The sequence below is a fragment of the Perca fluviatilis genome, chromosome 20 (genome assembly GCF_010015445.1).
Source record: "Perca fluviatilis chromosome 20, GENO_Pfluv_1.0, whole genome shotgun sequence".
NCBI classification, from domain to species: Eukaryota; Metazoa; Chordata; class Actinopteri; order Perciformes; family Percidae; genus Perca; species Perca fluviatilis.
Window position 1 is genome coordinate 23,028,750 of NC_053131.1, and position 16,247 is coordinate 23,044,996.

The 16,247-nt window shown below is 42.3% G+C and overlaps 1 protein-coding gene across 4 annotated transcripts in view; it reads right to left on the reverse strand.

Moving 5' to 3' along the window:
• arid1b (AT rich interactive domain 1B (SWI1-like)) overlaps positions 1-16,247 on the reverse strand; it is a 210,638-nt gene that overhangs the window by 4,589 nt on the left and 189,802 nt on the right. For 3 of the 4 annotated variants that reach the window (XM_039785163.1, XM_039785161.1, XM_039785164.1), the window contains 9 exons: positions 11,733-11,927; positions 10,762-10,977; positions 9,662-9,884; positions 5,194-5,335; positions 3,142-3,311; positions 2,047-2,179; positions 1,680-1,799; positions 1,459-1,534; positions 199-937 (listed from right to left, as the gene is read on the reverse strand). In XM_039785163.1, coding sequence (XP_039641097.1) covers positions 199-937; positions 1,459-1,534; positions 1,680-1,799; positions 2,047-2,179; positions 3,142-3,311; positions 5,194-5,335; positions 9,662-9,884; positions 10,762-10,977; positions 11,733-11,927 — 2,014 coding nt within the window. The remainder of the gene's footprint in view (positions 1-198; positions 938-1,458; positions 1,535-1,679; positions 1,800-2,046; positions 2,180-3,141; positions 3,312-5,193; positions 5,336-9,661; positions 9,885-10,761; positions 10,978-11,732; positions 11,928-16,247) is intronic. The other variant, XM_039785162.1, reaches the window with a different exon arrangement.

Below are 16,247 nucleotides of genomic sequence, written 5' to 3' on the forward strand. Positions count from 1 at the left end.
TTTAGCTGTTCATTGAAGGCAGAAATAAAATGGTGTTTTTTAGAGCATGAAAATACTGTAAATCCACAACTTTTTGAGCTAAACACACAACTAGAATCAAACAACCGACAATGCATCTTCCAAAGACCCTTACCAACCTATCCACCTCACAGCCTCATTCAAAATAGTAATTGACGAAATAATGGGACGCCATCTCACCAGTGTCCTTGGAGGTGAGCTTGCGACGGGGCTTGAGAATCGGCATGGTGGCCTCCACTGATCCTGGTGGGTAGTTGAGGTCCCGTCTCAGGTTGGGAGGAAAGTGACCAAGAGGTCCACTGCCCTGTGAGCCCATCATGGTCATCCCAGGTTTAGGCATCTTCATGGGTGACATGAACGGTGCTTTGCTGGGTGACATCCGAGAGTCCATGGAGCGCTGGAAGGCCCCTGGGCTGGGTGCTCTGGGCAGGTGGTTGGCCATAGATGGAGAGTTGGAATAAGAAGATGGCTGGCGTGAGGACAGGGGAGCCATGCCACCTGATGATGACATGTAGGGAGACTGACGGTGCCACTGCTCCTGCCCGGGCCGCCCGTCTATGTCATCTCTACCGATTGAGCCATAAGGTGGCATTTGTGATGGCGGCCCCTGTCTGTTGGGGTAGGGATAGCCGAGATCTGTCCTGGATGGCCACATGTTGGGGCCATCGGTGGCATGGTTAGGAGTGGGCCCCCCACCCATCATACTGTGCTGGCTCTGACCTGAGGGGGCCATGCGGTCACGGGGGTAGGGGTAGGGGAACTGTCCCTGGATGGGTCTGTGTTCAGGGCCTGAGTACCCACCACTGTAGTGGTTGTACATGTCCGGCTGCTGGTTAGCGTACTGCATGGCATACATGTCGCTCTCGTGTCTCTTGGGCGGGGGGCCGTACATGCCGTCCATGGGCCGTTTGTAGCCCTGCTGAAGCAATGGTGTAGATAGTTAGTAAAAACACACAGCCATGGAGAATTCATTCTCCTCATTCCACTGCTGATGATTTATTCATACAGTATCTTATCTGTAGGTTGAACTGTGACGATGTGAGGACATTTCCTGGTCAAAATAGGTTTAAAGGGGCTGTATTCGAAATACTCGAGAAAAGAACAGCAGGCTGGGATTGCGTCCACACAGCTCTCACACACCGTTCCGCAATACGTGAAATACCTACGTATTTTCACAGCCACATGCAACAGAGAAGATCAGATTACAACACACACAGAGGGAGTGTGACTTCATTCTCTGCTCAGGACGCCATTACTCCACTATATCTTTACATAGCAAATAGTTGTTTGCTGCTGTTCTGAATGTCGAGTACAGCCCTTTTAGCCCTAAAATGTTTTGTTCTGCTATCATATACCGTGTTCCTTCCATACATGAAGTCACAGTAAGCCGTGTAAAACTACTGTGTTTCCAGTACATCTTACAAGTGAGCTCTCTCTCACCTGTTGCTGTGGGTACATTCCAGATGGATGCATCCCATATGGTATGTTGGGATACTGCTGACTGTAGCCATCGTGTCTGAAACAGAACGCAGGGGGAAAAAAGAGGAGGAATACATTAGTCTCTGGTTAAAAAATGATTAGCAAAGTTACATGAAGACATTTCAATTTGTTATTGCTACAAATGTACTCTAGTACACTCTACTACACACACAGATGCTGACCTCTGCTGTGAAGGGTATCTACTGGGAGAGTACATGCTGCCCTCACTGTTAGAAGGTCCCATGTTGTTCTGACTCCCAGGGGGACCCATGTTGCCCTCCATCCCCATGACATGGTCCGGTCTGAGGATCAGACAACAGGAAAGTCTTCATGCTTCTATCAATACATCACTAACATAAATTCTTTTGTAAACATATGTATTTAAATATCCCAAACACTGTTGGTGAATATCCTCTGTCTTGCCCATAACATGCAGGTACTGTACATACAAAACAATAAAAAATACTACAGTAGGCCGTAGGGCTCATGTTAGGGAAATAATGAGATACTACACGTTCACCACCCTCTTCTGCTGATTTGTGGGCCTACCTCCTGTCGTAGCCTGGCCCGTATGGATACTGCGGCCGTTGGCTCATGCTCAAAGCTGGCGGAGGTCGACCATACATGTCCTGTATGCCACCAGCGGGCATCTGGCCTGGCATGTAGGGATCAGCTCCTGCCACTGTTAATGGAGGAAAGCAAATGAGGTAAATGCATCTCAGACGATTGTATATAATAGTGACTGAATGTAGACAACACAAACAAAATGGAGATCTATGATTGTCCTGCAAACATACAACAGAGGCTAAAATTTCATTTTTATATGCATGAACTACATTTTCTGCTATCCACCAGGTGGCAGCATTCCTCTATGAATATTCACCACTTCCCATGATTAAACCTATTGTTCTGAGGCTGCAACTGTTGTTATGCAGCTAACATCCACCATATTATTCATTCAGAGTCCATTCTCTCCAGCCTTTAGAGGAGCCGCCATCCTTTCTAAAACTACTGTTTGTTCTGAAAACTAAACCGCATGAGTTGGTCAAAACAGGTGCTTCTCAGCAGGATGGAAAAGATGAAAGGTTGAAAACGAGGAGAATGAAAAGGGTGAACAAAGTTAGGATGAGACGAAGGGTAAGCTACAAGAACATCACACGAGCTGGTGTGTTTTCGATAAAGGGATGTGTGGCGTAACAAACAGTTCTCATCTCCTTTCATAGTTCTAGTAGTAAAACACACACACACACACACACACACACACACACACACACACACACACACACACACACACACACACACACACACACACACACACACACACACACACACACACATCTGTCCTGACTAGACAATGAATTAGACCTACGAGACGGACAGAAGAACAATAACTTTGGGATACATGAGTCATTTTGACAAAGTGCCATGTAAGTTTAAATAAAGTTTTAAGATGAAGTTTTAAATTTAAATATTCTCATTTAGAATTTACATGAAAATATGAAATACTTGATTCAAATGGTTTTCTCACAGCAAAAAAACCCAGTTAATTCACATACTATGTCTCAAAATATTCTTAAAATTGGGGAAACAGGTCTAGGGCTTGGTGTTTGGATGAAAGGTTTTCACAGCGTGAGCCTCACTCACTCTTCCTCATCCCGGCGAAGGGGTCCTTGGCGTCGTACTGCATCCTCATCATCATGTCAGGCATGCCGAGGCCCTGCTGGTAAGGAGCTGAGGGGGGCAGAGAGGTAGCACGCTTTTGGAAGGCCGGGTCGCTCACCTCCGAGAAGGGGTCCTGTACGCTCACACTGCTCCTGGAAGAGGCGAGGAGGGAGGGAGGGAGGGAGGAACAGGGAGGAGAGAGAGGGAAGAAGGTGGAATCTATGTGAGGTGGAGACCATGGATTGCCCACACTGAAAATATGGATATGATGTGTGCTGCTCCCAGTTCTCTGCTTTTATTTTTGAGACATAAGTAATGTTGTTATGAATTTTTGAAATAATGGATGTTTCATTTTGATATATGAAATACTTCATATATTACATTAAGTACTTAAGTTAAGGTAAAGAAGTATTAGCTGCAAAATGCACTTAAAGTGGAGTGCCATTCTGCTAAACCCCAAGGAATCCTCTCACGAGATTATGTCTAGATTAGTACAATTCAAAATTCCGAATAGGGTTTGTTGGACCCCTGCAACACTGCACAGGGTGGGGATAGGGTGGGGTTAAGAGAGGACCCAGCATGCTGGAGATGTGGGCAGGACCCAGGCACCCTGACTCATTTGTTATGGCCCTGCCCAAAGCTCAGAGGTGGTGGACAACAACTCATAAGAATATTAAACTTAATCATGGGTTAGGACATTCCTTTTCTACCGAGCCTATATATATATTGTGGGACTCTGCCCTTCTAAGGGGGATTCTTAAACCGTAGACAGGGTGGATCCACGCAGTCATCATGCTGGGCCAAAAGCTCCTTATTAGAGAATGGAAATAGGTGGACCTTCCTCCATCCAGCTCATGGTTCACTGAATTAATTATACTGGCAGCCTATGAAGATTTGACATACAGGATGGTAAACCGGCTAGACCTGTACCACGCAAAAAAAAAGGGAAATTTATTGATCTTGTTCCAGGGCCATGAGCCTCAATAAGGCATGCCCATGTAAGGTTGAGGCAGTATTCTTCTGCAAAACAATTAACCCTGAACTGTCGTGGGTGAAAAGTTGTAACCACCATGTGAGTATTTTGAACCTACTAAGCTTGACTCATATTGATGTGTTGATGTAGGCTTTCAACCCCTGTAGTTTGATGGTGACATATAAGTCTGTGAATATATATACATATTACATATTTTAATAACTGATAATGTATGCATAAACTTAACTAGTAATTATAACTGTCAAATACATAAAAAGTATAAAGTAACATGAAATAGAAATACTCAAGTAAAGTACAAGCACCTAAAAAACTTAGTAAAGTACGTAAATGTACTTAGTTACTTTCCCCCACTGGTCACTTTAGTTGTGTCATACACATACAAATGCCCTGCCGACATGAGCTTATAATACTGTACAGCAAGTATCCCATTGCAATCGTAAAACAACACTTAGAATATAATTTTGCACACATAATATCACAAACAAAGCAAACAAAGAACATTGTCTACTCTCTCAGGCTGCAAATAAAATCTGCCACAAAAAAGGCTCCCACCCTTTATAATCATACAACAAGATTATAATGAGGGACATTTTACAAAAAAGAAAAAGCCTTAAATCATCATATAAAGAGCAACAAACCATAATATGCACTTTGTCTTCAATCTCACCTAAATCACTTAAAAAACGGTGTTATATGGACAATGCTGTATCTGAATATAACGGCGCACATAATGATCTTTGTCTTTTAGTTAAATCCTGCTTCACTACACTATAGTTGTTCACAATTTAGTTTTATACCATACATCAACAGACAAAGCTTGTTCCTACATCAGGAACTGAGTGCTGCACACACTGGAAGTTGTTTTACAAAATCAAGTAAAATTGATCATAGAAAATAAAGTACTACTGTGGCAGGAGTAGAGGCAGTAACAATGTAAATATAAGCAGTAACAGTAGTACAGCAGTAGTAAAAGCAGCAGCATCACACAGAGCAGTAGAAGTACTGCAATAGTAGTGTTAGTAGTGCAGTATGTGTGGTACCTGTTGGGGGGCAGTGGTGTGACCTGTCCCAGAGGGGTGGTGGCAGGTGTGGGGGGTTTCAGATCCCCTGCTGCCTCCGCTGTAGAGCTGCTGCCAGAGGACTGGGGCGTCTGTGGGCCTTGGAGGGAGCCGCCTGAATTAGCTGGAAGACACAAGTAGCCTTTTTTATTATCATCATTACAGCTAGACGACTGACAAAAATCACAGTAAAAACTGTACCGCATTCAGACTGCGGGGCTCCCCCATGTCTTTAGATATGATCTTGGAGCTGGTTTGAGTTAGAGCGGCCAAGGTGGGCATTTCGCTGCAGCAAAGTACTGTATAAGTGCAGATAACTTTTGAGTTAAGGCCAAAGCACTAACAGTGTTACCCTACATGAGAATTAAGCTTGAGCAAACAGCCTACATGAGGGCAGAGAAGATCAGTACGAAGGGACTGCCTAAGAGGGGCTGCCAGCGGAGGAAGAGGAGAAGGTAAAGGAGGCAGGAAAAGAGGACGTAGCGAAGACAAGGGAAGGATTTCTCAGAGGCAATTGACCACTTGTGTGGTTGCAGCACAGCTCTTTATGTGGAAGCCATTTGAAGATTGTTTAGCTGGCTTGTTTGTTTATGTGGAGGGCTAAGCTGGGGGGCACAGATGTATTTGAAGAAAATATAGTGCATAAGGCTTATGTCTACCATCAGAGTATTGGGTAAAATCTAGTTATGTGCAAACTATCCCCTAAAAATATGAGTGAGGAGCTTGTGAAAGCACGTGCTTGTGACCTCCTCCTAGAAAAAAATACATCCCCTCACACCGAGACTCCAACCGGAGATAAAATTAGGTTAGTGTGCTCTCTTGTTATGACACCATAGTTCTTTGAATTTTTCAGTTCAGATGACTGTAAAATTATAAGAGTGCCGTGCAACAAGAGCCCAACACACAAAGAACCCCCAACCAGATAAAACCAAGGGATACAAATTCCCAGAAGCAGGTTTAATGGAAAATGTGGACCGTTCCGGCTAAAAGATGACAAAGACGGAGGAAGAGAGAATATAAAAGTGTCCTAATGAGCGTTTAGCGTAAGAAGACTTTCTCTGGAACAGCCTGAGTGGCCTTTCCCTGCACTGCACGTTACAATAGGAAAAAAAAGAAAAGGAAGATTTAAGCTTTAAAAATTCATGCTAATTCTGAATTATTCAAAGAAACCCCCCCCCTTAAAAAAAAAAAAAAAAAAAAAAAAAAAAAAAAAAAAAAAAAAAAAAAAAAAAAAGGGAGAACCCCCCGCGGAGAAGAAAAAAAAAAAAAAAAAAAAGCAATGGGGGGGGGAGGGGAGTAAGGGGCAGTGAGCATTAGGGATTCTTCACTTCCCGGGATATGCCCGCTTCAGACGAACACGAACGTGCATGCACACGTGAAGAAGTGCAAACAATGGTGGGGTTAGCCAAGGTTAAGAGGTTTATCATTCTTCAAGAGCAGGCGGGCAGCCAGACAGATACATAATACCAAGCAGTGGGGTTTTAAAGATGTGTGTGTGTGTGTGTGTGTGTGTGTGTGTGTGTGTGTGTGTGTGTGTGTGTGTGTGTGTGTGTGTGTGTGTGTGTGTGTGTGTGTGGAGGAAAGCATGAACTCAAATGCCCTCTGCTCCACATTAAGAGGGAGAAAAGAATTATGATGAGGGGGAAAAAAATGTGTGCAAGAGACATGTGGCTAACATTTGATGTGTGTGCGCGCACGAGAGGTTGTGTGTGTGTGTGTCAGCAGGTGACATAATCCAGAGGGGTGGTAGTGGTTAAGGGGAGGGGGGAAGAGAGAGAGTCAGTCAGCCGAGCCAGTTTTGTGAATGAAAGGTGACGGCGAGGTCAAGTTTGTTTACGTTTCACATTCCAGTCCTCATTAATCACTCACTCCCCACACCCCACCCCACCACCTCCGCCACAACCACACACACACACACACACACACACACACACACACACACACACACACACACACACACACACACACACACACACACACACACACACACACACCATTCCAAAGGACAAACTCCCTCAGTGACATCATTGGGCTGTCAGTCTATGTATAGGCTGGCAGGGTGTCAGTAGGGCAGTTTGCACTCGGAGAAGGAGAGCATAAATAGTAGATCAAGACAGAGGCATAAAAAGGAAATGGATTGGATTTTTTAAAAGATTGGTATTCAGCACTTTTCACATCAGAATTTACCCAAAACAGCCAAAGTTTTAGAAGTGGGCTGTGTAATAAAAAATCCCTCCGCTGACTTCAGTGTTAAAGACAAATGTATCCATACCTTAACTACAACAAGTGTCCATCTTTTAAGTCATTTTGTATAGGAATTCTTAGAATCATATTTGTTATGAATATTATTGGCCTATTAAATGTAACATAATCAATTAAACAACACTAATGCATCACAATCATCTAGACAATTACGCATTGCAACAAACAACAACAAGAAAGTGTATCTAGATTAGAAGTAAAAACATCTCACCCTATTGGCAGATGTTAATTTGTTGGACATTTTGTAGTAATTTAAAGAAGGGAATTCTGGTTTATTACTACTTGGGTCTTATTTTCGTAATGTCATCATTTCTATTGGTTATGATAACCTGATCAAAGAAATTGCTAATATCTGGCAACAGTAGACAGATTATTTTTGCCACTTTACTTGGATGTAAAATTGAAAGTGAGTGCACCCGAAATGTCAGTAATAATTAGGTTTTTTTAATGTGATTAAAAGGTTACATATATTACTTCACAGTAATATATCAATCGTTCTCCTGGCTTCCTGGGATATCTACCAGCACCGCATGTTATTCTTGTATATTGATGAAGTTATATGCTAAACTATGAAAATAGACCCAAGAAATAAAAACCTTAATTATAGATTAAAATAAGTATGTTTTAAATGCACTATAGCACTTAAGACCATCATTTTTTACATATGGAGGTGATATAAAAATGATGCAGCAGATCTCACTTCAATCTAGTGCTGCAGCATAAGCACTTTACAGTTTAATGCTGCATATCCAAAAGGCGGTCCAAACATGTATAATATAGATATAGACACTATTTCTGAGCATGTGTACCATGGTCCCATCAGCTGATGTAGTCAAAATGAGATTCTGTGAAATTGGTGTGATTAGGTCCCGTTGAATGGATGAGAGGGGGCTGAATTGGGAATTATAAAGCGTTATGAGCAACATACAGTGTGTATTTTATGTATGTGTGTGTGTGTGTATGCAAATTAAGGCAGATGCTCTTTTCCACCCACCAGGAAAAGCAATCTGCAGTGTCCCAGGCAGGTGAAGTGCTCTGATGTTCTATTTAAAAGCCAGGGTCACTTTTCTCATCTCCGCTGCAAATTAGAGATGTGACCTTACCGCTCTATATCGCTCCAACTCTTTCTCTCTCCTCTTCTGATCCTCACGTCATAATTGTGCACAGAGACACATGGTGTGAACAGGTAATATACACAAACAAAAAGCATCCTTTATGTTATAGTGCTGGACCAAAACAATATTACTTAACCTCCAAAGCTTTGTAATCAAATAAAGGTGAGTCCCAGGTTTGAGGTGCAAGTGGTGATCGTATCGTAGCTCACCTTCATTAAACTGAGAATCATTTCATCAAAACAGTACTGATGTTCACTCATCTCTCTTGGGTTTTAAGATGTGCTCATGTATTCATGTTGCATTCTTGTATGCTTTTTTTTTTTTTTTGGCCATGGTACTGTAAGTTGTTAAAGGGTCAATTCGGCCAAATCACAAAATCTCTCTCTTAGCTCTAGAGGTATTTGCAATTTAGATTTTGTTGAGGTTCGTCATTTGTGAATGCTGTGAGCATCACAAGTGCCAAATCTTAGGTCAGGTAAGACATTTTGTTTTGTAATTTAGGTTAACTGACCCTTTAAGTGCCTCTATGAATTGTTTTTGCAGTGTTGCACATACATGGTTAATTTTTTCTTTGGCTCGTAATGAATGACTATTTGTAATCTTCTGATGTGCACAGCTGCGAACATAACATAGCTCGCAGTAATAACATTACCTTTTATTTCTTTTATAGCTAATTAGGTGCAAAATAAAATGCAACCGTTTGTTTAGACCAAGTGAGATGACTCTTTTGCAACATTGTCTGTCACCAAAACCTAAACTGTGGAACAAACTTACATAACCTGCTAATAAAACTTTTCTTTGAATCGGCACACACAACTAAAATTCTGCCAGTTCCCAGTCCTCCAAGATGCTAGCATATAGCATCTACCTTCAATACGAGGTTTCTGACTCAGCAGCAAAGCCTTTATTGTGGTGATGTTGTACGCCACATTGTCATGAATACAGATCACTCTTTTTCTCTGACGATTCCCAACACCTGTAGTTTGATCAGTAGCACCTGTTGTTTGGCTGCTGACAGATGGGAGAGTGGAGTTGTGAAAAACCCAGCCAAGGAGTCTGTTATCAGGCCTTACCAGGTGAGGGTGGCTGGATCTTGACCTGCTTCCTGCTGTCCCCTCCAGCCACGCTGCTGCCGCTGCTGCTGCTGTCTGCTGGCGGATCTTCTCCTCTCTCCATCTTACACTCATAGGCAAACAGATACTGGATGTACTGCTTCTTGAGCGAGCTGGCGGAGCTGCTGGATGTGCCCACATTCAGGTTGGTGGACAGCTCGCGCCACTTCTTGTTCTTGTTTACCTGAGTGGTTGAGGGTTGAGGGAAGGACAAGACATTATTAAGTCAAATGAGGATCACTGATCACAATGTGCACATTTGTGCTCATGTCCTCTCTCTATATAGAAATGCATCGCAGTGGCATCAGCCACACACTTTGCCTGAAGTATGGTCGACCACAGCCTGCTGAATTTCATTAACAAAATCAATTCCATGGCTGTGCACTTAATGTTTTTGTACTTACTATAACCACAAAGTTGTAGGTCACTCTTGAGTATTGCACATACTTTTTACATTGCTGTTTTTCATTTAACAGCATTAAAGTACCACATTAACAGGCCAAAAATATGTGACACCACTGACCACACACTTATGGCCCTCAGTTCCAATTAGGGGAGATCCTAATACAGTAATATTACAAAATACAATAATATTTCAGACAACAGTGCACTTCCAGTTCTGCGGCAACAGTTTGGGGAAGGTTGATTTCCTGTTTAAACAAGACAATGCCTCAGGGCAAAAAGCCATGTCCATAAAGAAATTATTTTCCAGATTTTGGTGTGGAAGTCTGGTCTGCACAGAGCCCTAACCTAAACCCCATCCATCCAACTGAACTGAAACTGACTGTGAGCCAGGCCTTATTTCACAACATAAGTGGCCGACCTCACTGACATTATTGTGGCTGAATGGGAGCAAACCCCTGCATGCTCCAAAATCGTGTGAAGATTCCTTCCTAGAAGACTGGAAGCTATTAAAGCAGCATAAAAAGGCCCATGGCTTTAGAACTGTGTATTCTGTCTGTTATCTCTTAATGCATTTCATTGTCTCAGTACCTGTACTCTGTGCAATGACAGTAAAGTTGAATCTAATCTAACACTATCCCAACATAACAACACCTTACCATGGCGAGGCCTCCAATCTCCCGAACAGCTATGTAGAGCTTCCAGAGGTCCAGTGCCTTCTTGCCCACAACGGGAAGCTGGGCAACAGGCGTGCCCCTCTCCTCCATGAAGGTGAGGTATCGCTCCACCCAGCCCCGCCTCTCTGGCTCCACACCCAGCTCAAATAGCCGCGTGATTCGCTCCCCACTGAGGGAGGAGGAATTAGGGTTGGCTTTCTGGTGAGAGAGGCAGAGAGAAAAAAGAGGCTATGGTAATGTAAAATGAGAATGTGACCTCTTATAAGCTACATTCATGTTAATACGTTTTTTTTTTTATATGAATAAAAGGTATACTATATGTGGTAGACCATATGTGTGTAAACACAATAATAAAGCTGTCTTCATTCATATCCTACACTTGACATGTGTGGACACATCATTTACATAACTTTCTAAATGCTAATTTGGGGAATTCATGCACAGTATATACTATATATTCTAGTGTATATAGTCTATTCTGCAGTTGTTTTTTTGCTGTATCCTACTGCAGTTTTCTGCAACAACAATCCACTCTCCCCATGAGGATCATTAATGTTTTATCCCATATTTACACATTCTAAAGTAGGCCCTTGGTTGAATGTCCAAGCAAAAATAAACACTTCTTTAGAGCATTTTGTTCAGTGTGCAGCCTGTGTTTACTTCAAAGTTCATTCACAGCACATTCATATCCCTCAAGTTCAAATTGGTGGACAAAGTTTAATCTCACACAGCCATGTCTGGCTTCAGCCCAGGTTTAAAAAGACTTCAGTCATACATGAATCAATCAGACAAACAGCTTGTATTGACATTAATGTCCATAAAGGGAAATTGACGTTGTTTCACTGATCCTTAAGTCGTTTGGTTTGGTCTCTGTGTATATGATCATTTAATTCCTGTACTTTGTAAATGCACACATCCATCCATCCAATAGTGTTTGAGCTTTGAGTGCTTACAGGACTGGAGGGGGTCTTGAGGGGCCAGGGGGGGCTGCTGATGCTGTCGCTGTCGTCTCCGTGGTAGGAGGACAGGCTGGCTGGGCTGGGTGAGAGGGGCGAGGGCACGGGCAGGGCGCCACCTGGGGTGGCAGGCTGGGACACGCACTGCTGGGAACTACTGCTGCTGTTATTGTGGCTGTAGCCATCCTGTAGCTGGTGAGGAGAAAGAGGAGAGGAAGAGGACTTTCATTTTCTTTGTATAAAAGCATCCGTCACTGTGTTCTTTCACCCACCTCCTCACTATCAGTATAGCACTATAATGGTGTGTTCTACTACTGTCCACACAACAACAGTGAGGTCATAGCTCAACTTTGCAACGGTAGATAACCCAAAAGGAGTCAATGTGTGTGTGCACGGGCATACAGACGTGTGTCTGTGTGTGTGTTTGTGTTGTAATGCAACAAAGTACAAAAATACATTGCTTATATAATAATTGCTTAAGCACAATTTTGAGGTACTTCCACTCCACTTGAGTATTTCCCATTTTAAGTTATACTTTTATCGCACTACATGTTAGAGGGGAATATTATACTTTTTACTCCATTTCATTTATTTGACAGCTATAGTTAACTAATTCGAATAACATTTTTATCTGGAATATACAGTAGACCAAGTCATAAAATCTGATGCTTTGTTATAGATTTAAATACTTTATATACTCTTATATACCCAAGAAGTAGTGAAATTAGCTCCACCTCGACCAGATACAATTTTAAAATTCTGCTTACATCTTAAAGCAACCATCATCACACACTTATTGATGATGGTTATAAAAAAATACATGTGGCACTTTATTTGAAGCTAATATACTTTTCTATGTGATTCTTGTTGAGTTTGTACCTTCATGGTTGAATACACTTATTGGAAGTCGCTTTGGATAAAAGCATCAGCTAAATGAAATGTAATGCAATGTAACATATAATAACACTTTTTGTGATTGTGATACTTGATACATTTTTACTGAATGAAGGACTTTTGCTGTACCTGTTATTTATGATTTTTTAGAGCCCGAGCGCCGACAGCGGCGAAGGCCCTATTGAAACTGAAGGAATTATTGTTTCTTTCTTTCTTTCTTTTTCCCGTCAAATGAATCGCCTTTTTGAGGGGCTTAACATATTCAAAAACTCACCAAATTTGGCGGTCGCATAAAGTCTGGTGAAAATGTACGTATTTTAAGGGTTTCGGGAATAGGCGCTCAAAAATGGCTCGCTAGCGCCCCCTAGAAAGTTAAAAAAATTGAGCCCCTGCAGTGCGTTTAGCGTAGACTCACGAAACGTGGTACACATATGTAGCATGTTAAGATGTACAAAGAACTTCATTAGAGCCATACCCTAAACCCAACAGGAAGTCCGCCATTTTGATTTCAAAGTTCGAAATTAGTGCGATTTTGGCCATTTCCACATGTCGTACTTTAACGAACTCCTCCTAGACATTTCATCCGATCAACTTCAAACTCGGTCTGTGCCATCTTAAAATGTTAAACATGAAAAGTTGTTAAAAGAAAAACTTTTCGTCATAGGGCGTGGCCGTGGCGGGGTGGCCATTTTGTGCGTTTCGCCGCCGAAACAGGAAGTGGGTGTAACTCGAGTGTACGTTGTCCGATTACCTCGAAACTTTTCAGGATTCATAAGAGTCCAACCCTGAGGACAAATAAAGGCCGAAATTTACTTAAAGTCATAGCGCCCCCTAGTAGCAACAGGAAGTAGGCCTAAAAGTCAAGGTGCTATACTTTAACAAACTCCTCCTATAGATTTCATCCGATGGACTTCAAACTTGGTCTGTACCATCCCAACACCTTAACGATGAAAAGTTATTAAAAGAAAAACTTTTCGTCAGACGGTGTGGGCGTGGCGGCCATTTTGAGTGTTTAGCGATGAACAAAGAAGTTGTAGTAACAACAGTGTATGTTGTCGTATCTGCCCGAAATTTCTCACAATTGACAAGGGTCCAGGCCTGAGGACACCTACAGGCCAATATTGACTTTTGGTCATAGAGCCCCCCGCTGGCATCAGGAAATCTGCCTTATATGACAAACATCATCCGATTTACATGAAACTCAGAATGTGTGGTCTACATGTGATACTGAGCCGCCCCCTATAATATGACCACGCCCACTTACTCAGGCCCCGCCCCCTTTCATAACATTTGAACTGTTTAAGGTAGAGTCTTGTGTGAGGTGTCATTGAACTCAGCAGAGACTTCATTCTTCATTGTGTCTGAGTGCCGCGCAAATGCACCGTCGCAAGGAACGGCGTACGCCGGTAACCCCGACGCATGCAGAGGCGCGAGGGCCCGTCCATCGCTGCTCGCAGCTTTAATTTTTTTTTTTTTACATTGGGATATTGCTGCGTTTACTTAAGTAAAGGTCCCATGGCATGAAAATTTCACTTTATGAGGTTTTTTAACATTAATATGCGTTCCCCCAGCCTGCCTATGGTCCCCCAGTGGCTAGAAATGGCGATAGTTGTAAACCGAGCCCTGGGTATCCTGCTCTGCCTTTGAGAAAATGAAAGCTCAGATGGGCCAATCTGGAATCTTGCTCCTTATGAGGTCATAAGGAGCAAGGTTACCTCCCCTTTCTCTGCTTTGCCCACCCAGAGAATTTAGCCCACCCATGAGAGAGAGACATCATGGCTTTCAAATGAGCAAAGTGGTCAAGGCCACACCCCCACCCTCCACCTTGCCCCCCCTCTCTCCTCCTCAATAGCTACAGACACAGAAATGACACATACTAAGGACAGCTCATTGTGGGACTGGCTCTAGTGGTTGTAATTCTGCACCAACGCTGAATTTCGGGAAAGAGACTTCAGATACAGTATTAGGGGAAAACTAAGGTCTATATAAAAGCATCCAAAGAGCACCATGTCATGGGACCTTTAAGTAAATACTGCTTCCACTGCTGTTTGTGTCTAAGTGGGTCTCACATTTCTTAGGCTGTAGATATCAGAGGTGGAAGAAGTACTCATATATTTTACTTAAGTGAAAGTACAATACCACAATACCACACTGAGTCCTGCATTCCATTTTTTATTCGTATACATATAAGTAAAAGTACATAAGTATAGCATCTAAATATACTGAAAGTAGCAAAAGTACTATTTATTATTCATAATTTCCCATTTCAGAATAAAATATTTAATTGTATTACATTATAATTATTGATGCATTAATGTGTAAGCATCACTTTAATGTGTGGCTGGTACTTTTTATACTAGTGGGTAGCTTAATACGTCATTATTTGTTGATCGTTTATATATGTATATATATAGTTCATCGTACAAGTGTTTCCTGTAAAATGTATTGGAATAGAAATTGAAAAAATGAACTACTCAACTAAAGTACAAGTCTATTTTACTTAAGTGCATGTACTTAGTTACTTTCCACCACTGAAATAGCTCTATAGCCGATGTGTTTGTGGAAGATTTTGCATGTCTTACTACTATTGTGCCTTTGTCTACGTGCATAAATGCATGTGTTTGCATGCCAGAGATATAAAATGCATACAGATCAGTATGTATTAGTCTGTGTCCTCTATATGTATTTGTGTGTGTGGGTGTGTGTGTGTGAAACTGGATACAAGCTCTAATTTGTGCAAATCACTCTATGTTAGCTCACATCACCGGGTGTAAGTCTGTGTCTAGTCCTTCAGTGCATGTGTACATACGTGTGTGTGTGTGTGTGTGTGTGTGTGTGTGTGTGTGTGTGTGTGTGTGTGTGAAAGAAACTGCGAAAGAGCGAACAACAGCTTGACAAGTGCTTCTGGTCTGTGTACAGAATGCTCATGTCAGCAAAACCTTATCTTTCTCCCCCTCTCTTTCTCTATCTCTCTCTCTCTTACTCACTCTCCTCTCTCTTTTGGCAGACAGATCATCTCTTTTGGGAGCACTGGGGGTCTTTCTGGCTGCTCTGACTGCCTTAAATAATTCAAAAGGCCCTACTACCATAATCAGCAAAAGAAAAGACAGGGATTTGGAGGGAAAAGACGTGTAGTGGATGTGATGGAGCTGTGTGTGTGTGTGTGTGTGTGTGTGTGAGAGAGAGAAAGAGATGGGTTTTTGAGCAAAAACAAGGGGAGGGGGTAGAAAAGAGCAAAGAGCAGAGTTCTGTTGTTGCTGAGCTGAGCCAAGCCGAGCTGCAATTGTAGGGCAAAATGAGAAGTCAGCATTGTGTATTGGGACGTGTGTGTGTTTGTGTGTATGTGTGAGGCACTGAGGATGTAGTGTTAAAGAAAATGATGGTGTATATGTGTGTGTCTGTGTGTGTGACTTACTGCAAAGGCCAGTGTGTGGCTTCTTTTCTTTTTGTTTAATAAAATAATTGAAGAAATGTGCATGCGTGTGTGTATTATGCACTGTATTCTGTGTGTGTTTAAATTTGTGTACATGGATGTGTGTACTGCAGATGCCGAGCCCTCTCTTTCTTTCTGTGTCTCTTTTTTTTTTTTTACAGCTCGTGCTACCAAAACATCAGCAA